Here is a 25,177-nt window from a genome sequence, read left to right as displayed (position 1 = left end):
CAGAATACCCTATAAATGATTCTCTATGTTGGCCTCAAGCAAAGCAATTTTTGGACTGGAACAGATTTCATAACCAGAAATGTCTGGGATCGAACCCCACTCTACCACTTTTCATCTGAGTTACCGTCGGTGAAATACCTTTCTAAGCCTAAGTTTCCTCATGTGTAAAAGGGGGACAATCAAGTCATAACAGCTCATGTGGTTGGTTGTGTGAAGGATCAAGTGAGTTATAACTAAATGGGTCTGTCATGACGTCTGGCATCAAGTAAGCACTCAGTACATGTCAATCATTACTGTTATTAATAATCACTCACATTATATACCACAGAGCACTCTAGCTCGACGTATACATGATTACATCCTTTCATCTCAACTATGAGGTTGAGGACAGAGATTTTACTTTTCTTTTTTTAACTTAACAGAATGCCCAGGGCACAGGAGGTAGTCAATAAATCATTACTGAACAGATGATTGACCCAGGGAATGAATAAATGGCAAACAATTAAGATTAATTTGCAATGTTCTTTGAATTTCTTAAAAGCAACCTATTCTTTGTGCTATATGGGTAAGTATTCACCATTTTTCAAATGGCCTTAATATGCAGTAAAAAAATACATGTTTTCTCATCCCGGGCTCTAACACAAGAGTGCCAACAATGCCCAGGGCCAATGGTCAGTTTCACCTAATTCAATCAAAGTTTAAAATGAACTGTACTTCAGCAAAAAGATTGCCATCAAGGTTGGGAGGAACAACCCTGTTAGAAAGATGCCCATAAGGTTGGGAAATGCAGGCTGATATGTGAGAAGTCCACTGCAGACCACAGGTATTGGAGTGAGAGGCAGCTGATAGTTACCATTCTTGAAGTGCTTCACAGGTTCAAACAGCAGGTCTAAGAATATCTGGATCTCCTCCGGTTGGGTCCCAGCCAGGAACCTCAGAACAATGGCCATGCGGGTGCCTGAAGCAGATTTCCCTTGTGTTTTACTCCCAGTCTTATTCTTCATTCGCCCATACAAGATTCTAAAAAGACAAAAGCACATTATTTGTTTGCATATTAATTTGAAAATATGAGTTGTTTTGTTGCCTAAAAGGCTAGAAGAACAACTCAATAGATTTAAAGGGATATATTATAAAACACAGAAATATGAAAACAGAAATTAGCTATTTAACACAGTCACTGAAAAAAGTCAACAACAAAATAAGACTAAGGGAGCTAAGTGCCATGATATGTGCCTGTGGTCCCAGCTACTTGAGGGGCTGAGGCCAGAGGATCACTTGAGCTCAGGAGTTTAAAGCCAGCTTCGGTAACCTAATAAGACGATGTCTCCACAAAAAAATTAAAAAATTCAAACAAAACAAAACAAAAAAGAAGGCTAAGGGAAGCAGGAAGGACAAAGGCTAGAAGGTGGTTTGTTACGGGAGTGAAAAATAGACAAATCAAAGGTAAGTGTAATCAAGAAAAAATGAAAATGAGAATACATAGATTAAAAGAAAATTGGGCCGGGCACGGTGTCTCAAGCCTGTAATCCCAGCACTTTGGGAGGCCGAGGAGAGTGGATCACGAGGTCAAGAGATCGAAACCATCCTGGTCAACATGGTGAAACCCCATCTCTACTAAAAATGCAAAAAATTAGCTGGGCATGGTGGCGCGTGCCTGTAATCCCAGCTACTCAGGAGGCTGAGGCAGGAGAATTGCCTGAACCCAGGAGGCGGAGGCTGCGGTGAGCCGAGATCGCACCATTGTACTCCAGCCAGCCTGGGTAACAAGAACGAAACTCCGTCTCAAAAAAAAAAAAAGAAAAGAAAATTAGAGAATACAATTACAAATAAAATAAGGAAGGTAGAAAGAATTCAATGAAAAAGTGCTAATTTTCAGGAAAAAAAAAAAAAACACATAAAATGAACTTTAGAAGAAAACCCACAAAGACCAATACTTACTGGAAAACATGAAGCTAATGTAGTTTTACAGGTGAACTTTTTAAAATTTCAAGAAAAAAACAATTTCTATGCTATGAAGTTTCATCGAGAAAGAAGGAAACAGTCTTTCTCATGTATGAATGTGGCATAACTGTGATATTGAGAGGGGGTAATGAACAAAAATAGAACTATATGCCGATCTTGCTTGTAAAGATAAAATACCAACATTTGTAACTATAGTATCCAGTGCTGCAATAAACACAAATAAGGATTGCCCCAGAAAATGCAATAAAGAGTCATTAGTAAAATCTACTAGATTAATACAGATTAATGGTTCCTGGTAAAAAGTTAATATGATCATTTTAATACATGTTCAATAGGCACTCTAATAATATTTAACATCCACTCCTGATAAAGTTCCAAATAACAATAAAAGCTATTTTCTTAACATGATAAAAAAGTATTGACTTAATTTTCAAAATTCAAAAACATTAGTTTTTAAAATCTCTTTATTAAAAATTAATGAAGTCTCCAAAGAGCTTTGTGTATGTAAATTTTACCTATTGATATTGTATTGGAAATTAAAACTGAGGAATTAAAAATATATATATTGGTTTATCAATTCAGTTTAAAATATTCACAATAAACTTATTACATGTTAACATCAATAATATTTTAATAAAAATAATTATATTTTCCAAATCTCCCCCCACAACCCTAAAATCCATCTGTCTTGCACTTTTACCATACATGATTCTATTACATGCATTAGTTACTTGGAAAATATTGGTTTACTAAGTTATGTAGAAATACTAAATGCTGACACATTTTATTGCAAACCAAAAAAAGAAATTTGTTTATTTACATTTAGTATCACTACTCATCTCACCAGAAAAGTCTTTAAGCATTGGAAAGATGTCAGGTTCATAGTACCAGATAGAAGTTTTCTCCAATCCCAATTTCTACATGAATGCTACAATTTAGTTACTGGATTCATACTGCATTCACGTTCAAGAAAATGCCTGTGAAATACTCAAGTTTGAAAAGAATCTTAGTTCATATGTCTTAAAAATAAAAATGGTGATCTGTGAAAAAAGTAGCTAGTTCAGTGTGTACATCAAATACAAATAGGTGCCATTTGTTGAGACAGCCCATGTGCAGCAAAGTATTTTATGCATTCTTCCCACTTTGTCATACATGTACTCAGGGTATACATCAGGGGCGTGTGTGTGTGTGTGTGTGTGTGTGTGTGTGTGAAATAACCCCAAGTATGCGGCAATGAAGAATGACTAGAAGAATTTGGGGCCGTCGTCTTGATTCATGTGCTAAAGTACTAGGAGTTTTACCCACCATTGGTTTTTGCCTTTTGAGTACAAATGTCAACACAATGAAAAAAGACAATGCCTTAACAGTAGCAGTATAAAATGTTTTGGCCAGCCACAGAGGCTCAAATCACTTGAAGAAGGCATTGCTGATAATGACACATTTGAGATGAGACCAAATGAGTAAGAGGTCAGCTGTCATGTCTTCCAAGCAGGGGAATGAGCAAGTGCAAAGAATTTAAAGTGGGTTCTGAGCGAGGTGGTAAACTAGAAGAAATATGGTTACAGATGTCATTTAAGTCATCATACCAGGCCCTGTAGTAGGAAGAACTTTCTATTATATTCTGAGTAAAATAAGATATCAAAAGGTTTTTAAACAGGGGACTCACATAATCTGTGACTGTTCTTATTATTTACAATTTTTTTGATAGAAAAAATACAAGAAAACCCATTGAAAACTAATAAAGGTTTTGTCATGTGGATGGCTAAATAATTAACACAAAAATCAATAGCTTTTATATATAATTAGTTATGTAGCAAAAATAAGCTAGAAAATATGAGGGAAAATTCTCTCTACAACAACAACAAAATGTAGTAATAAAATGAAAACACTTTTTTGAAAGACTACAAAAGAGAAATGATTTGAATAAATAAAGGAACATACTGATGCAACTTCTCCCCAAATCAAAAGGGGCAATTACTTTGGGAAAACCTAAGTAAATGCTTATCTAGATTTTAGAGAAAAAAAAAATTTTTTTTAGAAAGAAAGGACTAATGAGATGACTTCCTCTGATAAACACAAAAATGCATTTAAGTTCTTTATTATTATTATAAAGAAACCAGTGCAGAATTGGAACAAGGCAGATTAATGTAAAACCATCAAAAGCCAATAGAAAAACTCAAGTATACATGGATATTTAGTGCATAGTAAAAGTGGCATTCTGGCTGGGCACAGTGGCTCATGCCTATAATCACAGCACCTTGGGAAGCCAAGGAGGGTGGACTGCATGAGCTCAGGAGTTTGAGACCAGCCTGGGCAACATGGTGAAACTGTATCTCTACAAGAAAATACAAAAATTAGCTGGGTGTGGTGCCACGTGCCTGCAGTCCCAGCTACTTGGGGAGCTGAGGCAGGAGGATCACTTGAGCCCAGGAAAAAATTGAGGCTACAGTGGGCTGTGTTTGCACCACACATTCCAACCTGGGTGACAGAGAGAAAGAGAGAGAGAGAGAGAGAGAGGCTCTCAAATCAGTAGAGCAAGTTTTTTTTTTCCTTTTTAAATTGAGACAGAGTTTCACTCCTATTGCCCAGGCTGGAGTGCAGTGGTGCAATCTTGGCTCACTGCAACCTCTGCTTTCCGGCTTCAAGCGATTCTCCTTCCTCAGCCTCTCAAGTAGCTGAGATTACAGACATGTGCCACCATGCCCAGCTAATTTTTTGTATTTTTAGTAGAGACAGGGTTTCACCACATTGGCCAGGCTGGTCTCAAAGTCCTAACCTAGGTGATCCTCCCACCTCAGCCTCCCAAAGTGCTGGGATTACAGGCGTGAGCCACCGTATCTGGCCAAGTTCAGGTTTTTTAAATGAAATGGTCTTGAAACAATTGGGTAACTATTTGGAAAGAAAATTAGGTTTGATCCTTATTTCATTTCATACATTAAAATAAATTTCAGATGAATAAAATAATCAAAATAAAATAAACAGAATGAGAAGAAAACAGAGGGGAATATCATTTATCTGGTTTTAGACAACACAAGTTGTCAGACATTAAAAAAAATTTCATGAGAAAATAAACACATATGACCAATAATCTTTTAAAACAGTTCATCTTAACTAGTAAATCTAAAAAATGTTAAATTATGTGACACGGTACCATTTATCACCAACAAATTAGCAAGAATTAAAACAATCAAAACGAATAACAACAAATAACATCCTAGTGCTGAAATAGTGTGAAACTGGCATTCTGCTGCCAGTAGGAATATATTAGGGATTCTCTTTTTTTTTGGAGACAGAGTTTTGCTCTTGTTGACTAGGCTGGAGTGTCATGGCTTGATCTTGGCTCACTGTTCAAGTGATTCTCCTGTCTCAGCCTTGAGTAGCTGGGATTACAAGCACCTGCCACCACGCCCAGCTAATTTTGTAGTTTTTACTAGAGACAGGGTTTCTCCATGTTAGCCAGGCTGGTTTTGAACTCCTGACCTCAGGTGATCTGCCCCCCCCCCCCCCGTGGCCTCCCAAAGTACTAGATTACAGGTGTGAGCCACCGTGTCTGGCTTGCCAGTAGGAATATAAAGTGGTTCAAATGTATGGTTGAAAAGAAGTAGTTCTGAACAACAATTTGGTAATATATATCAAAAAGTTTAAAAATATTCATCAATTTTCCTCTAAAGACCCTACCCTAATACATTAATCAAATAAGGTTTACAGGTATTCAATGTAAGATTTTCTATTTTGCAAAAAAACAAACAACAACGAAAACTAGAGACAGGCAAAATGCTCAACACAAGTAAATGAAGCCCTGTCTATACGACGAAGAATCACATTTTCAAACACTTCATGATCTAAGAAAGTTCTTGTAAAATATTAAGTGAAAAAAGGTTACAAAACATTTTATAAAATATAATCTCAATTTTCTTTTAAAAAGTTGTGTGGATGTTTATTCAGATGGTTTTTGGTAGCTTGTATTCAACTACTCTGGTCTTACATATAACTACTTTTTACTCTTAGAAACTTAAAATATACTAGTATTGCTGATGTTTACTATTTACTATTGTTTTTGAGATTATAAAGTTGATAGTGGTTGTTTTCGAGTGCTTGGATATAAGATGATTTCTGATCTCTCTTCTCATTGTTTCTATAATCTACCAATAATTGTAATTTTGTATTTTTACTCATTCACTCATTCAAATATTTTAACATCTATTATAGTGAAGTTCTTAATGCTAGCTATAAATGGAACTAAACAGAGCCATTAGATAAATACTAGCAGAGGCCCCAGAGCATATGTGAATCAGCTCCTATTAAGGAAACAGAAGCCCAGTGAATCTAAAAGACTTGCCCTATTTGATATAACTACAGAGTGAAGAGCTGGATCACAAGCAAACATCCGTTAAATCCCAATCCCATGATTTTCTAATTCCCATCGTTCCATCATTCCGGAGCTGGTGAGAGGAAAGATTCAAGCTTCGTTTTTCTTTATATGCAACATATATAGAGTTTGTATTGTTTATGGATCATCTTTGTGCTCTACCATTTATAACTAAAGGAATAATAATATCATTAAATATCACATGCTGTTTCAACAACAGAGTGAATTATTTCTACTGTATCTCAATAGTAAAATTTAGGAAAATATTAAATTTAATTTTAATATTATTATTACAATAATACCACGGTAAGATCTTTCTTTCTATTAGGGGCCAGGTGTAGTGGCTGATGCCTGTAATCCCAGCACTTTGGGAGGCCAAGGTGGGCAGATCACCTGAGGTCAGGAGCTGGAGACCAGCCTGGCCAACATGGCAAAACCTTTTCTCTACTAAAAATACAAAAATTAGCCAGGTGTGGTGGCGCATGCTTGTAATCCCAGCTACTCAGGAGACTGAGGCACAAGAATAGCTTGAACCTGGGAGGCAGAGGTTGCAGTGAGCTGAGATCATACCACTGCACTCCAGCCTGGGTGACAGAGCAACACTCCCTCTAAAAGTAAATAAATAATAATAAACAAAAAGATCTTTCTTTATGTTAGGAACAAAAACTAGTTTCTGTAACAGTGACTTCTCCCAAAGGTACAATTCAAAAAACAAAAGCAGCTGGGTGTGATGGCTCACACCTGTAATCCTAGCACTTTGGGAGGCCAACGTAGAAGCATCAGTTGAGCCTGAGAGGTCAGGCCTGCAGTGAGCTGCGATCATGCCACTGCACTCCATTCCGGGTGACAGAGCAAGAACCCATCTCCAAAGAAAATGCAATTAAAAAAAAAAACAGAAAGTGAAATATTCTATTACAATTGCAAAAAGGACCATAATATTATACTTAAAACTGTGTTTGTTATTAACTTTTTAAAAATCAGTTTTTAAATAGCATAAATACCTCATCAGAATGGGAAACAGATTTGCTCGGTGGGCTGTTTTCACTACAGTATTATCTTCTGAAATGCTAAAATGCACTATCTCTTCCTTGAAGCTTCTGTCTTCAAGCAACCTTTGTAAGTTTTCCCTTTAAATACAGAAAACAGCACAAATTACCACTTTATCAACAGTACTTTTGAATAATGCAAGAGTGAAATAATATGTGCAAGAGTAATAACTAAAATACAGTATACAGTACATATTGTGGTTGATATCCATAAAGGAAAATCTTAAAAAAAAAAAAAAAAACTCCTAAAATAACAGATTTTCGAATTTCAAAGGCTATAATGGATTAGAAGAGATTTGATTCTGTCCATAACTCAGCCATTTAAAAAGGCATGATACAAAAAGCTTTCTTCAGTTCTTAGAGTGAGTGACTTTGATTCTCTAAGTAACCACCAAGATTTTCCGGCATTATATTAGTAAGAGGAAAATGACATAATATTTACCACACATTTTAAAAATGAACATTTTCTATTTTAGTATCTTTGGAGAACAACCCTACAAATACACCACTCATTTTCATTTCTTGCTTGGAAATATGACCTTAGGAAAAAAAAAATTCCCATGCCTTTAAGAAATTATTCTAGAAGAAGCTCTTATGCAGAAATATAAAAATCAGCCAAAGAAATAACAGTTCTTTAAGCTTCAAGTAACTTACCTGTAAGGCAGGATATGAGGATGTTTATATGTCATTATGCAATCCAAGGTTATTTTTTGCACCATTTGATCTTGGTGTAGCAACAACTAAGAAAAGTATTTTACAGAATTAATGAAGTCATAGATACATATACCATAGGATAGCAATTTACTTGTGGTTATTTGCTAAATTAGATTTCCTGAATTCTAAATTTTTAGACAAAAGCTAAAGCTGATTCCTAACAACAGCTCTACATTTTCCTGGAAGTAACGGATGATGAACAGAATATGTGCAAAGTAAAAAATGAAAATAAAACTCTGACCGGTACCCCACAGCCATACCCTTGAGACTACCAGCTTTGGGGTGAGGCCAATCCTCTCTCTCTGTCTCTCTCACTTTTTTTTTTGAAACAGAGTCTTGCTCTGTTGCCCAGGCTGGAGTGTAGTGATGTGATCTCAACTCACTGAAACCTCCGCCTCCCGAGTTAAAGTGATTCTCCTGTCTCAGCCTCCTGAGAAGCTGAGACCACAGGCACCCACCACCACACCATGCTAATTTTTGTGTTTTTGGCAGAGATGTGCTTTTATCATGTTGCCCAGGCTGGTCTTGAACTCTTGAGCTCAGGTGATCTGACCACCTTGGCCTCCCAAAGTGCTGGGATTAGAGGTGTGAGCTACTGTGTCTGTCCTGGTGAGGCTGATACTCTATGTGAATCTGAATTTAAGCCAACTGGGCTGGTCATGTACTAAGGAAAGTGTCTTATCCTATGAAGGTAATGACAGTCAATAAGATGCCAGGAGAAACATCCACATTAAAAAAGAAAATTTTGTTTCCCCAGTTGGCTTAGAATGACATCTAATACTTACTTCATTTCTGACATGAATTTTTTTCTGCAAGCTTATCTGAAATGCAGAGTCACATAATTATGACCACAATGGACTATAACAGATCCTGAAATCCCAGTCCTTTACGAAGTCTGACTAAACTAGAAGGGAAAAGTAGTCACTTGCTTTTTTCGTATAAACCCTACTTCTTTCTAAAAGCTAATCTCCATCATACAATTCATGCGTTGCTATTCTCACTGTTAATACAGCCAATCAATGTTTAGTCACCCAGAATGCCTTCAAAATCAGCAAGTTAGTTCTAAAATCGTTTCTCAAGATAACAGAAAATACGTCTATTAAAAAAACCTTTAATACTTAAAATGTAGACATGAGCCCTATTCAGCAAACAATTATTGAAAACCTAAAAGCTACTCTGACAAAGAAAATGAGAGCGAAAAGTTCACAAAGAGTTATATTGCCAAAAGTTTATTTTACTGACCTGAAGATACAACTCATATAACTTGGATTCCAGATATAAGGCCCGTGGATTTGAAAATTTAGAGAAAACTTGCAAATGAGCAATTAATTGCCTAAACAGAAACAAAACAGAGTGCTACAGAATTAAATAATTGAGATTTTCTTAAACTGACATTATATACAATTGTATTCTGACTAGAACTTCAAACACACAGCCTATAGTTTCACTGTTAATCATACAAACAAGACTTAGTTATTTATATTTAGGAAATTATTCTCCAGAAATTCCGTATCTTGGGCAGCCCTGTCCCTGAAATTCAGGTTCGCCACACCAAAAATATCATTCAGTATATGCCCAGAATGGTCTAAATTGAACAAAAATTAGAAAGAAAGTAACCAGAATTATAACATATTCCAAAATTGAACTTATATGATGTTTGGAATTATGACTTGTCTAGGTTCTGTGCGGCAGACAGGAAAGTTACAAGACTATATTCTCTGTCACTTTCACATGATGTAAATACAGATGTCAGGCAACAGAGGTCCAGGTTAAGTAACCATCGCTCTTGCTCAATGAGAAGGAAAAAGAAATGTGTTTGAATATTTTCGGATTGTGGTTGACTGTGGGTAACTAAAATCATGGGAAGTAAAACCATGGATAAGGGGAGAGTATTGTGTAGTTACATGAAGGCTGGTCATAATCTTTCCTGCCCCTATGCCTCCTCCTCTGTTTCTGTTAGTGGACAAGCCCTTTGTTCTAGCTGTCTGGCAAACTTTCATCTTTCAGCATCAGAGGGCCTTCCCTGGGTCTTTTTTGTTTGTTTTGTTTTGAGATGGAGTCTCACTCTGTAGTCCAGGCTGGAGTGTAGTGGTGCAACCTCGGCTCACTGCAACCACTGCCTCCCAGCTTCAAGTGATTCTCCTGCCTTAGCCACCCGGGTAACTGTGATTTCAGGCGCACATCACCACACCTGGTTAATTTTTGTATTTTTAGTAGAGATATGGTTTTACCATGTTGGCCAGCCTGGGCTCAAACTCCTGAAGTGATCTACCCACCTTGGCCTCCCAAAGTGCTGGGATTACAGGCGTGAGCCACCACACCTGGCCCTTCCTTGGGTCTTTGTGGTGGAACTACATAATTCCTTACTGTGCTCTAATAACTTCTTTAAAAATATTTCTCCCAGCATTGACTATGACTCCTGCATTGCGGTCGCTATGTACAATTCACCTCTGCACACCAGCACTTAGCAAAGGGTACTCAATATAGTTGCTGAATGGAACTAATAAATGGCTCATGGGAAATATGAAACAAATAGACATATCGGATTGAGATCTAAAGTGTTAAAATAACAGCTGCACCAATCCAGTGGACTTGAGACACTCAATTCAGACAATCAGCAAGTAAATCGAAGAAACTTCTGAAAGCAATGTCACTTCTTCTTTTAGGTTTCAAACAATTTAGGTAAATGAACAACTAAGAGAATAAGGAAAAGAGTATAACACCAGCATGAGAAAAAAGTAACCAGTAGGAGACAAGTTAAAAGGTAAAGAAAAGTGCTAACAGGATGGTGGGGAAGGTGGGTAGAAGGGAAAAAAAATGCTAATGTGATTATTTATAAGAAAAAGGATGTTCCATTACATGTTCCCCTAGCACACACACACAATACCCTCACACTAAGTAAGTACACGACAAAGGTCAAAGAATATCCAAACATTCCAGGTCCCAAAGTTCTCACCTATAAAAAGAAGCTACAATTAGATGACTCTCAAAATTCTTTCCAATCTAACATTATGTGACTAAACAAACAAACAAAAACTAATAGTAACTAACCAAAAAACTTGGAAAAATGAGTTTTTTTTAGGCTGTTAAAGAAAATCCCAGGAAGATGTAGCATTTACATAAATAATTATCTGGGTTGTTCATTTTGTATAAAGCCATAACAGACCTCTTCCTGTTTCTACTAGAACCGTGGATCTGTGATCTTTCAGCAATGGTGAACTTACTTTGCTGCAGCTCTTCTTGTCTTTTTCGTCTGTGAGGATTCATCTTGGGGCACTGCCCCTTCCTCCAACTCTTCATCATCTCCTACAGCAGGTTCCCCTTCGATTTCCTCTGCCACCATCCCTTTGCCTTTTCTCCACAGATCCTGGGTTGGAGCAACTTGCAGATCTGCTGGGTAATACTCATTGCTACCATGGAAAGAAAGTGATAGGAGACTGATGAAGAATGCACACCAATCTGAAATGTCCTGATTCTGCTCATAAGAGATGTCCACAGTTCACAGAATCACACACTGAAGAGACACCAACAGCACCTCAGTCAAGCTTCCACAATATTACTCTTTTTTAATTTGGTCCTTCTTTAGTATGCTTTTTGACAAGTCAATCACTAATTGCAGAAGATAGCCCATTACACCATTACACTATTAAAAATATCTGAAATGCCTATCTTGTACTAAGTAAAAATCAAGTCTCCCTAACTCTGGAACCACCACTGCAGGATGAAGGGTGAGGGATGCATGGTATTAAATGATTTAAAGTATAGCATTAGGACTGTGTTGCTCACTTTCCATCAGATACATTCTACTTTGCCAAAGTTCTCTTGAAAGTATAGTATGACCATAAAATTCAGTCCTTCAGGTATGGATTAATAAGATAGATGGAATTATCACCTCCAGAACATTTTTGGGCAGCCAAAACATGATGAAGATTGAAACTGAATGTCCATGCAATGAAAATCTGTGAGTCTTTATGTTTTATCTCCTCTAAACTAAGCTTGTGCAGCTAAGCTTAATACAGTATTCACTTTGTTCTTATTAAATTTCATCCTTTACTTGTGGTCCATTGTTGTAATTAGTGAATATTATCTTGAAGTCTGTCATTTAATGCATTAGTTTGTATCACTTTCATTCACTCATCCACAAATTAACCTTTTGTTGTCTACTGAATGCAGGCACTGGGCTAAAGATGGTAGGAAACTGGATGGCCTTTCAAGTCCTCACTCAAAAACACACTGATAAAACAACATGCTTGAGGATAACACCCTACCAACCCTCCTAAAAGAAACTAGGTTAGTATAAATTAACTTCCAGATCAGTAACACTAAACTACAATCTGAGGGCTGGGACAGTATGATACTTTATATTTTCATCTAGCACTTAATTAAAAAATGGATCAATGAAATGAGTAAAGTTTCTGTAAAACTACACGATCATCCACTTAATAACATACCTATTATACGTGCAACATTCAATTAACCACATATTATATACTGTAACCTTTATCTCCATGAACACCATGTTCACTCATACATCTATTAAAAGCATCTATAAGAGTGCCCAGCACACAGTAAGTACACTGTGGGAGTAGATGCCACCTTTTATTGGGATGCTGTTGCCATTGTTAGTCATTCAATCTTGTTCCTGGTTTGGCTTGTCTCAGACAATGTTTACAAGGGATTCAAAGGATTCACAAATTAGTTCTAATACCAAACTAATTGAAACATATTTAGAAATATAAATTGCTAGCCAAAAAAACAAAAAGCCTATAATACACTTCAAAGTCAGAATTAAAGGTGACATTTGGGTTTTCCATTAGTACGGATGATCTATAAATGTATTATTTATACATAATCCATGCCCAAAGTATTAATTTAAACATTTCTTAGAACTGTGTATCTTTAGTTTCTAAATCTTTCTAAACTCAGAGACCCACTCCATTACAGACTCCTGTTTCTACCTCTACGCCACAGCAAATTGTACCATTAGCATAAGATCTTATCCTTAAGCTATGGGGTAAACTAATTCTTTAGGGAAAAACTTGGAAAATTAACACGGCAGAAAGTTCATATGCTACTAACACCACAAATGCCAGCTGGCATATGTACAGCCCTTGCAATTAAAAAAAAAAACGGATAAACATGATTTAATATAACCCTCAAAACAAAGCAAAAAAAAGCGAAACATCATTCTTTATGCCCAAGGAACTATTTGAAAAAGAGAAAATCATTGCTCTTCTGCCATTATATCTACCGACCTGCTATATCTTTGCTTGTGCCTTTGCCAGAATGAATTATTCATGCAAATCTTTGAATTTATGCATTGTATCCATTTCCTTACCTATTTGAAGACATAGTTCTAGTCATTTTTTTTTGGAGACAGAATCTAATTCTGTTGCCCAGGGTGGAGTGCAGTGGCACCATCTTGGCTCACGGCAACCTCTGCCTCCCAGGTTCAAGTGATTCTTCTGCCTCAGCCTCCTGAGTAGCTGGGACTACAGCCACACATCAACATGCTTGGCTAATTTTTGTATTTTTAGTAGAGATGGGGTTTCACCATATTGGCCAGGCTGGTCTCGAACTTCTGAGCTTGTGATCTGCCCGCCTCCGCCTCCCAAAGCGCTGGGATTATAGGTGTGAACAACAATGACTGGCTGGTTCTAGCCATTTTATCTCCGTTCTTGCATTACCAATTTTCCCCTCCCGTCTGGATCATTTACACTGGTATCACATATATACATGCTGTTAAGTTTTTTTGGGGGGAGCAGGGACAGTCTCATTCTGTCTCTGTTGCCCAGGCTGGAGTGCTGTGGCAAGATCTGGGCTCACTGCAACCTCCACCTCCGGGTTAAAGTGATTCTCCTGCCTCAGCATCCCGAGTGCCTGAGACGACAGGCACACACCATCACGCCCAGCTAATTTTTGTATTTTTAGTAGAGATGGGATTTCACTATGTTGGCCAGGCTGGTCTCAGACTCCTGACCTCACGTGATCTGCCTGCCTAGGCCCCCAAAAGTGCTAGAATTACAGGCGTGAGCCACTGCACCCAGCCAATAATGTTAAGTCTTAACCCCAATGACAACAGCTCAGATTAATCAAAACAAACCCTTAAGGTCACCTTCATGTGGGTCACTCTGACTCAGCTCATTTCAAAGCCAACGGTCACTTCTTAGTCCTCATCTGACTGACTTCTCAGACACATCTGAATCAACTGATTAGTGCCACCTTAAAACAGTCTCTTCACTTGGTTTCCAGCATACCAAGTGGTCTTTGTTCTTCTGTCACTTTTTCCTGGCTTTCTTTGCTGGTTGCTTATCTCCCCATTTCTCTAAATATTGGCATCAGACCCTGGAAGTCTTTTCTCTCTACAGTCACACTCTAGTTGGCTTTATTCCCTATCCGATGATTTAAAATACCATCTATACATTGATAATTTCCAATTTGTTATCTCCAGATCAAACCTTTCCCTTGAACACTGAACTAAATTAAATGCCTCTCCACATGACACCTCTACTTGGTTATCTATTCAGTATCTCAAATTTAAAACATCTAAAAATGTACTTTTAATTCTCTCCCACAAACCTGCAACTCCTGCATCCCTCCTATCTCAGTGAAGAGTAACTTTCTTCTAGCTGCTCAGGCCAATGCCTTAAGGAACATCCTTGATTCTGCCCCTCTCCCATTCTTTCCCTCCTTCCTTCCTATTCCACTCTCCACCACACACACCCATTCCACATCTGATCTGCTGGCAAATCCCACGGGCTGATCTAGTTGCCATCTTTCATAAATGTATCTTGTTGAATTGAAATCATTCAAAAAATATCTATCTTCACAGCTATAACCTTGGTTAAGTCGCCATCACTTCTTGCCTGGACTTGCAATCTCCTCCTGACTGGTCTTTACTCTTACCAATGTCATTCTGCAGTCTCTTCTCAACACAAAACCCAGAAAAATCCTTAAGAAAACTTTAGGTAGTCTGCTGTTTAAACCTCCAAATAGCTTCTCATTTCACCGAAAGAAAGAGCCAAAGTCCTTCCTATCACTTAAAGGCCCCACACAATTTCGTCTCCTGCTGACTTTCTGCCCTCATCACCAACCTTGTCCTCCCTGGATCACTCTGCTAGAACCACTCAGATCTTGTTGTTCTCTGAACAAGTCAGGCATGTTATAGTTTATGGACTGCTTGACCTAACCCTACAGCATTTCCCCAGGAAACGACGATAGGAAAACATGCTTTTTTTGTAATGTTCTACACAAGGCACCCCTCATCTTTAGTTTTATACAGTCAGACTCTCACATAGCATATCCAGTCAAAACAAAACAATGCTCCAGAAAACTCTGTAGGTGGAAACATCAAGAGGCCCAAAACAGTGTTGGTGTTAGGTCACTGGAAAATACTTTCAAGCCCCAGGCAGGCAATAAAACAATGAATAACAGGGCAAGAAATAATAAGGCCTTTCTATGTGGATCAAACTCAATGTGGCCCTTCTTATACTGTAACCTGGAATTTTTTATGAATACCACTCGTGTGCTGGTTAAATTTTGATTCAGATCAAAATTAAATAGTGAACTAAAGTAGTTTAGTTGTTATCTGATACAGCCCGTGCTTTACAGCTGTGCCAGTGATACGAAAACGTGACAGATGTATAAAGAGCTCAGCCTAATGGATGATTAGAAGCAGAAAGAAAAAAGACAAAAAACAAAAAAAAACAAAGAACTCAGCTAATTTGGGAGGTTAATACTTCTCACGCTCTCTTCTTTACACCCCACCAGGGACATATTTTTAGAAGAGGACATTTACTTGATAAATCTCAAGAAAAGTGGAGACAGTTCCCTGGACCGTGGCTCTACTCTCTCTGGGAATTTTGTCAGAGCTTTCCAGAGCAGGAATCTGAAGTTGGTGTGGTCCAGTCTTTCCCGACAGTCAGTTTTCAATGCTATCTGCTCATGATAAAGAGCTCCAACACCTCCTTCTTGGGTCTGCTCCAAACTTTCATCTCCAATGGATTTCTCATCTCTCACATCAATCTGTAATTCTTTCTCTGCAAGGAAAAAAGGCATCATAACCACTAGACAAATATCGACATTTAACTTACACGTTTCCTCAAGAAAGGGCATTTCTTTCTCTATCATGTAAGGAAACAATGTCACTCCCAAAAGTTATCAAGATAACATGTCTTATCTCTGTTTTCCAATTTCATGAGTAATTAATTAAGAGGTAAAAATGAAACAGTCAAGCAACCACCTTTCTTGGTAGTCTACTCACAACCCCTTACATACCAGCATGTGTAGCTGCTTTTTCTAGATGCTCATAGTAGACTTTCCAAAATTGCTTATTTTCCATTTCATGTGCATGAGAACTAAGAAAAAAAAAAATCACAAAACAAAAAGTGTGGGATGGTCATTTTAAGATTGCTCATAGAAAAAAGAGTGAAAGGTTATACTTAAAATGTTAATCAGATTATCCCTCAATGTGGGGTCATAAACACCTTTTGCACTTTTCTATATATTTCAAAATACCTGCACTGAGCACAAATTATTTTTACAGTCATAGAGCACTAATGAGTATTTTTAAAAATGTAAGTAGATCCTTAAGAGAAAATCATTTTTAATGTCACGCTAATGGGACTGGGGCATGTGGCATGAATACAATCCATTAAGAGAAGAAGGAGGCCTCTGGAGAGAAAAGTCAGTTTGTTCAAAACTAACTTAAAAATAATGAGTTTCCCTCCACCAAATTTAAATATACTTATTAACACAAAGGCAAAATAAACATTTACTGACTACATGAAACATACTTTTCAGAACTTAAAAGGAGACATTAGATGGATCACAATAAAGTGCTTATGTAGTTGGATATCATAGCAACAAAACTCTCAAATATTCTGTCACTGATTTTCTAAGAATATGCATAAACTTTACACATGACATGAACTATATATGCTGTGGAAAAACTATACTCAGAAAATGAACCAACAGGTGTGTTGCTGTTTCTATCCTTTCAAACAGAAAGAGGTGCCCAATAGGAAGACAGCCCAGCCACAGGGAGGACGGTTCATGGCATTCAGTAGTTGAAGAACCAACACTGTTGATAGTGTGCTATCGGTAACCCATGTCATATTCTCTTCTGAAAGTGCAATAAACAAAACAATGAAGCTGATGTTGGGAGAATCTTGCTTTTGGCACGCTAGTTCGATGGCTTTGAAGGGTAGTAAAAGGTAGACAAATTGGTTTCAAATTGTAAAGGGATCTGTCTATAAATGGTAACTCTCTTATTCTGTCAAAGAACTAATAACTAATCGTTGGGGTTTTCAAAGGCCTCACATGACATGTTTCCAATCTAATATAAAGTGAGTGTGTATTATCTGAAGACAAATGTCTGAAGACAGATTTCTACACATGAGCCATAAGATGTATTTTCTAAGTGACCACTGAAGGCTTTTTGGGGCTAAAGGGATTTTGGATGCTAGACAGCAAGGTTTTGAAAGTCTTTATCTTAAAGTATGGCTCAATGACTCAATTATAGAAATAAAATTATGCAATTATTATACCTCCTTGCTGTAAAAAATTTTAGTAACACAAAAGTATCATAAAAAGCAAACAGAGAAAGTCCTCCAAAGTTATTTCAGCACAGAGACACACATATAACATTGGAACTGCTGAAGATGTGGCATCAGAAAGAATAACTCACATTTATTTTTAATTCACCTTGTCTCACAAAGGATTTAAAGTAGCTGTAAATACCGTATACACCCATTCATTTAAATCACACCTAGGAGTATAATCTGGGCCTCATCATTCTGCAGTAGTTAAAGCAGAATAGTTCCAGCCCATTTAACACATTTACCTTATGAGTTCAATAACAGGATCCCAGAGTGCACTAAAATTAACATACAGCATGCCTAACAAATAACGAAGCGGCACCTGCAATCACAGGAGACTAGTTTAGTAGTGGGCAATGAAATACAATACCGAAGAACAGCAGTACTGAAATGCAAATGTCCCAAGTTGAAAACCCTGAGGTTTGGGAAGAAGCCTGTGCGATAAGAAAACAATTTACAGGCATCAATCCAAAATCCAACAATAGTGTATACTGATTATTCTCTTCTCCTCAAAATGTCACTCACTATTTAAAATAGAAGAATCACTATGGCAAACATATTATTCAAATTCACTCCAGGTATTCATTTGTTTAAATGAACAGATTTGACTAATGATTAAATACCCTTCTAACAAATGTTGCTGTCACCAGATTAAGACAAAACTTCAACAGTAGTCAGTAATGCACACATGCCAAAGAATGCAAGGAAACATGCTGTGAATGGTTGAGGCTTTGCAAGTTCAGTCAGAGGATCTAAAGTTTCCCAGTCACCTTTTGGGATGAGGGTCATTACTACTAACATCCCCAAGTGCTAGGGAGACACCATCTAGACTGGTAGTTTTATTATTACTTAAGGGTGGGGTGTTTTTATATATTCTAGAAGCAGTCTTTTTCCAAATGAAACAGGATACCCTAATATATAAAACAGGCAAGAGCAGAACTGCTCTGACTGAAGGGAGAATGCCTCCTTTGGCCTTACTCCCAAAGGGATCTGTGATGTATCTTCAAGGGTCATGGAATAAAAACCCTGATATAAAACATAGAGAGCTGATGTTCTGCAGTAGCAAACAAATCTAGTGAAGAAGAGCAGGCGTTAAAACTGACACTGAGTCCTCTGTGGCCCCTACCTACCTACCTACCTACCTACCTACCTACCTACCTACCTACGTCACTCAGGTTAAGTGAGCCCCTGCTTACTCATTTCTAAAAAGGTATTAATATGGCCAGGTACGGTGCCTCATGCCTAAAAAAGAGAATACTAAGTTTTCCTACTACTTAAAAACCTGGCAGAGCTACTTAACTCAAAGCATTTAAGGGAACTGGGGATTTCCTTTTGTTATTTTTAAATTATTATTATTATTATTTTGGTGACTACTTGGTATGTGTCCCAAAACAGGATTTAAAACATGAATTAAAAAGAAAAAAAAATCACTATTTTTACCTCCTGTAATAGCCCATCTGGGACTGCAGTCTGCACCACATCATGTCTTAGTTTTCTCAAATGAAGAAGCTTCTCTCTATAATCGTTCACAGTTGCTGGAACAAGTTCTGCCTGGCGTAATATAGCAAAGACAGACTGCTGCTCTGAGACCCCATCATCCTGAATAGCCAGAGAAAACCATAGAGAAGATAGGTCAGTATTTTGATTTTCCAAAAGGAACATTAAATGTGAGCAAAGGTCTAAAAACAGAATAACAGGAATATGTTAATATTTTTAATGAAATAAGCAATACTTTTTTTGGTAAGTGATTCTTTTCTCCCCACACCACCTACTTCTTGGTAGATAATTTAGTGTCTAGCATCTAAATGACAACTGAAAAACAGGAAAATCATTCTCAAAAGTCACTCAAATTGATTGGCAACATTTGTTGAAATAAAAATAAAATGTATATATGCTCTCACTTCACAAATCTACTCCTAGTAATCTGCATTATGGAACTATTTCCCTATATAAACATATCTGTATAAGAATGTTCACTGCAGTATTGTTTGAAATCCTAGAAAAATGAAAAATCCACCTAACCATCCATCAGCAGGAGAGTGGTTAAATAAGACATTTTCAACTATGGAGTAGAATTCAAACTTCAAAAGGAATGAGGTAGATACTGGCCGGGTGCAGTAGCCCACACCTGCAATCCCGGCACTTTGGAAGACCAAGGAAGGCAGATCACTTGTCAGGAGTTCGAGATCAGCCTGGCCAATGTGGTAAAACCCTCTCTCTACTAACAATACAAAAATTAGCCGGACGTGGTGGCAGGTGCCTGTAATCCCAGCTACTCCGGAGGCTGAGCTAAGAGGATCGCTTAAGCTGAGGAGGTGGAGATTGCAATGAGCCAAAATCATGCCACTGCACTTCAGCCTGGATGACAGGGTAAGACCCCGCCTCAAAAAAAGAAAAAAAATAAATAAAGAAAAGAAATGAAATGAGGGAGGTATGAAGTAGACAGAGGTAATTGTATGGAAAAACCCCATGATATCATTTGTTTAAATTATCTGTGTGTGTGTATTCAAAAAGTTTGAAAGAATATTTACCATTTAACAGTGGATTTTCAGTGGTGACTTTGTTGGTAGAAAGGAGTAAAAATTACCAAAAAAAAAAAAGTCAATTTTATAATATGATATATAAAGTATATTAATTTTCTGCAAAGGTATCATTTTGGAAATTACAATATGTAAAACTATGTATTTTTATACAGTTAAAATACCTCCATTGATTCTGGAAGCTGAACCTCAAAATGGTTTAGGATCCTTACTGTCAAAAGCCGAATCTGGAGAAAATAAAAGGCATCTTTCAAATTCCGAAGTTTAACCATAAAAGAATCTAATTCACAGTCAGCGAGATTTAAGTTTTATAGAATTAAAAAAAAAATACCATTTGACCAGAGCAATATGAGCCTATTTTAGCCCTTATTTCATATTCAACACCAAGCAACACCTAATTCAAATAGTACATGAACCAATTATCAGTTTCTTTGAACTATGACATAACCATTTCTGTAAACAAGTGCAAAGTTGATTAAGTTGACAATTCAATTAAAGTTAGTGATTTCTGTTTTTAAGTAACGTACAATTCAGGTATTTCCACATACCTAAATGAGCAGGAGAACCACGCGGAAGACTTTAAAAAAACTATGTTGATTTTTCAGTTCCACCCTAGTCCTAGTCCATCCTAGTCCTACCCTCTTTGAGGGTAGGGACCCAGAATTTGTATTTTTATTAATTTCTCTAACTAATCCTACTGCAATCAGTTTTCAGGCCAACATTTAAGAATAATTGCTTTAAACAGAAATCATCCCACAGCAACACTTTCTAACTAAGATGCTCTGAAAACCACCACAGTCCATATAGAAACAGGAGAGACTAAGAACACGCTACCACAAAACACCATTACCTTGGATACACCAGTTGAAATGTTTGCTTGTAACTTGGGAAATAATTCCATTAAAGCCTCCTGGGAAAGTGGCCCTTTGCAGCCACACAAGGATAATCTCTGATAATAGAGATCAGCCAACAGCAACACAGATGGCTCCTGAGGAAACGTTCTGCAACGAGATGTTTATTAGACCCAAACTGCATCATATGCGCCAGAGTATCTAGACTATAGTATAAGCCACGGAACATTATCACTGATGAAGAAAATGTAAAAGATAATGGGCAAAAGTCTCATGTGGATATTTAGCTCACTTCAAAGATGAAGAATCTGAGGCCTAGCAGTAATGACTGAGCAAGGAAACCCAGCTGGTTACAGGCAGAGGTGGGAGTAGAATATGCTAGACTCCAATGTTGCCTCTTCAATCCACATAGTTGTAAATGACAGCCAGGTTAAATATATATTGAGTCTTTCTTAAAAAAATGCACATGTATATATGTAATATTTACTAAGTGTTTGTCATGTGCCAGGCATCAAGCTAATGAGGAAAGCAGTAGAGAGGAGTGGTCTGACACACAGGCTCTGGGTAGGGCAGCCCAAGGCTGAATCTAGCCCCATCACTCATCAGCAGTGTAACCTCAGGTAAGTTGTTTAACCTCTCCATGCCATCCTTATGCAACAAATGTTCACTGAGTACTACTATGTGCTATTGACTTTTCTAGATACTGTAGATACAGCAGTTGACAAAAGACAAACTTCCTCTTCCTGGAACTTATATTCTAGTAGGGAAAAGTAGCCCACAAGTAAGTATTATGACAATGATGAGTGTCGTGGGGAAGAGTAAACCAGGGGAAAAAGGCTTGATAAAGACTGGTGTGCAGGGGATTGTGGGGACATGGTGTAGGGGTGAAGAGAAGCACCATTTGATACAGCGGTGCTCCTAAAAAGCAGAGACCAAAGGAAGTGAAAAAGTGAGCTAAAAGGGTATCTGAAAGAAAAGCATTCCAGGCAGAGGGAACTGCAATGCCAAGTCCCAGACTGAGGTGTGCTTGTCTGCGGGAACATCAAGGAGACCAGCTCAGCCGGAACTGAGCTAATGAAGAGTACCTGGAGATGTCAGAAGTAGCCAGGGGTTAGCTCAGACAGAGCCCCAAGGAACATGATGAGGACACTGGATTTTATATGGAGTAAGATGGGATACCTCTTGAGCAAGGTTTCTCTACAGCAGCACTACTGACATTTTGAGCCAGAGAACTCTTGTGGTGGAGGGCAGCACTGCCCACTGCAGGTGGCTCAGCAGCATCCCTGGCCTCCACCCACCAGATGCTAGTAACGGTTTTCTTCCCCCAACTGTGACAGTCAGAAAGACTCCAGGGTTGCTCCCAGTTGAGAAGTGCAGTACCAGAGGGTGGTGAGCAAAGGAGTGGCATGATCTGTCCTACACCTAGAAGCAGCAGAGCAAGCGTGGAAGAAAGGAGACTCTTTGGGAGTTCAGACCAGGGCTTGCTTTGGAAACTTTAGTCCCTCCATCCATAATGATAACAGTATCTGAACATCATGGAGTTGTTGTGAAGATTAAATTAAACAATGCACATAATGCGCATATAAGGACACAATCAATGCAATTGTTTATTACTACTATTGTATGCATTATCCAACTTAAACTCCACAAGGTGGGATTCCTATTCCTTCCTTTTCCTTTTCTTCACTATCCCTTTTTGAGAGATAATCAAGTTTAAACAGAATGATTTAAAAAGGGAGATGAGGTAACAGGGTAAATATGGTGATGTCAAAGAACTAATCCTCTTTAAAGAAAGCTAATTTAAACCAATGCAATTAACTATGGAGTAATGCCAACTTCACCCACATTTAGAAAGGCAAAGAGATTCTGGATTATTATAGCATTAAAGGAGACCTAACTCCCCTACAGTCTCGTCTCAACACAGCAGCCACAGCAATTCTGTTTAGGTCAAAGTCACCCCACTGCCAAAAATCCTCCCATGGCCTCCCCTTTCATTCAGAGTAAAAGCAAAGGCCCTACGGTGACCTAAGGAGGTCTACTGCCTCCACCTCTATGTCCTCTTCTCCTATCACCCACTCTCATGCTCTGCTCAGCCACGATGACCTCTCCTTGCTGCTCAGGCCAGGCACCCACCACCTCTACAGAGCGTCGGCACTCATGTCACTTCCAGGTCTGAACCCAGGGAGCAGCCCAGGCCACAAGTATCCTCATGGTTTCCTTCCCTCATTGCTTTCTGGCTTCTGCTCAAGTATCTCTGCCTTGGTAAAGCCATCTCGATTTAAAACTGCTGCTTCCCCCTTACCTCTGGACTCTCCCTATCCCCTCACCCTGCTTTGTTTTTCTTCACAGCACTTAGCACTTCCTAACACCCTATATAGTTTACTTATTTATTCTGTTTAGTGCCTCTTCTGGCTGGAACATCAGTTACATGAAGGCAGGGAATTTTGTCTGTTTTACGCACCTATGTTTCACAACGCCTAGAATAGGGTTCGGTACGTGAGAAAAGCAAATTATTACTTACTGAATAAAGTGAATGAATAAATCTTTAAAACACTTAGAAATAAAATGAAGTAGACTCCAGAAGAAAAAGCAGCAAGACTTGACTTTTAGAAAAGACACACTGTCAGCTCCCCGCAAATGGCTCTGTGCTACTATCAAAATTAAAGGCTGGCTTAACTATACTTAAAAAGCAAACAAAGAAACCAAACTAACAAAAAAAGAAACAGGATTGTTTCAGAAATGCTGATCATGTCAAGTTGAGGCGGAACAAGAAGAGGGGGAATGTGCATGCTGGAACGGGTGGCACGTGCCTGTAATCCCAGCTACTCAGGAGGCTGAGGCAGGAGAATTGCCTGAACCCAGGAGGCGGAGGTTGCGGTGAGCCGAGATTGCGCCATTGCACTCCAGCCTGGGTAACAAGAGCGAAACTCAGTCAAAAAAAAAAAAGAAGAGGGGGAATGTGCATGCTGGAACGACTGAAGAAGTCATGAAAGGTCAACACCACCTAATGTTACAGTTGGGAATGATCAGCATTACAAGCCCTTTAAACTTTACAACACCAATCAACACACGCAATAAAACATCCTTTACAAAGATGAATCTGTATTTAAAGACTGTGTCAAAAATGTACTTATTTTAACTGAAGAATCTATATCAATTTTAAATTTCACCACGTGAATACAACTCAGGTATAAAATAAATCAAAGTGATTTTCACTGTGTCCAAGATTTCACAAAAATAGAGGCTTTTATATTTTATTCATTACTAAGCCAGGTGGAAGATATGTTTACTTACAATACTAAATTCTTCACACGTTCCACAGGAACCAAATGAAGAAGTTCAGAAGATTCTTCCAAACTTAGTAGAGTATTTACAGCTTGACAAAGAACAAATAAGTTTCCTAAGGGCAGAAAAACAGGAGAAAACACATTACTTATTTATTTGACATTATAGCTATCAAATACCTTATTTACCGAATACTTGCTACTTATTAGAAGTTCTTAAAGTGAATTTCTGCCTTCCAAAGAATGATCTGTCAAACATCCGAATATAACAGAAAGAAACAGAAAAGAGAAGTTTCCAAGTCCTATATTTTACCTTTCTTGAGAAAAATACAGGCTGGGCACAGTGGCTCATACCTGTAATCCCAGCACTTTGTGGGGCTGAGGTGGGAGGACCACTTAAGGCCGGAAGTTCAAAATGAGCCTGGGCCACATAGTAAGACCTCATCTCTAAAAGATTACAAATTAGCTGGGCGTGGTGGTTCACACACGTAGTCCCCGCTACTCAGAAGGTGGAGGTGGGAGGATTGCTTCAGCTGAGAATAAAAATGTATGTATGTTCCATTAACCAAAATCAGGACCAAGTATAACAGTCCCATTCACTGGTGTTATCAAAACTAGGACTTCTCAGGCGTGCAGGCTTCGATTTATCAATAGCTAAGAAAGTATCTTGGTGTAAAACTTACATTGATTTTATTTTTCAAGTTTATAAGAAGTCACATATCCAATGGCTACTACCCATAATACATTCAATTAATGATATTATTATTATTATTATTATTATTATTGAGACAGAATCTTGCTCCATCACTAAG

At 38.0% G+C, this 25,177-nt stretch overlaps 1 protein-coding gene across 1 annotated transcript in view; it reads right to left on the bottom strand.

Moving 5' to 3' along the window:
• UTP20 (UTP20 small subunit processome component) overlaps positions 1-25,177 on the bottom strand; it is a 111,120-nt gene that overhangs the window by 63,723 nt on the left and 22,220 nt on the right. Inside the window, exons 15-26 of the mRNA XM_002752906.7 lie at positions 24,376-24,481; positions 21,081-21,231; positions 20,395-20,457; positions 19,131-19,289; positions 17,936-18,012; positions 16,369-16,448; positions 15,890-16,130; positions 11,316-11,501; positions 9,334-9,424; positions 8,032-8,117; positions 7,333-7,458; positions 854-1,020 (exon numbers count right to left, since the gene is read on the bottom strand). Of these exons, the coding sequence (XP_002752952.3) occupies positions 854-1,020; positions 7,333-7,458; positions 8,032-8,117; positions 9,334-9,424; positions 11,316-11,501; positions 15,890-16,130; positions 16,369-16,448; positions 17,936-18,012; positions 19,131-19,289; positions 20,395-20,457; positions 21,081-21,231; positions 24,376-24,481 (1,533 nt within the window). The remainder of the gene's footprint in view (positions 1-853; positions 1,021-7,332; positions 7,459-8,031; positions 8,118-9,333; positions 9,425-11,315; positions 11,502-15,889; positions 16,131-16,368; positions 16,449-17,935; positions 18,013-19,130; positions 19,290-20,394; positions 20,458-21,080; positions 21,232-24,375; positions 24,482-25,177) is intronic.

Source organism: Callithrix jacchus, chromosome 9 (assembly GCF_049354715.1).
Source record: "Callithrix jacchus isolate 240 chromosome 9, calJac240_pri, whole genome shotgun sequence".
Lineage (NCBI taxonomy): Eukaryota > Metazoa > Chordata > Mammalia > Primates > Cebidae > Callithrix > Callithrix jacchus.
Note: the sequence above shows the minus strand (reverse complement) of the source record. Positions and strands in the feature narration are given on the sequence as shown.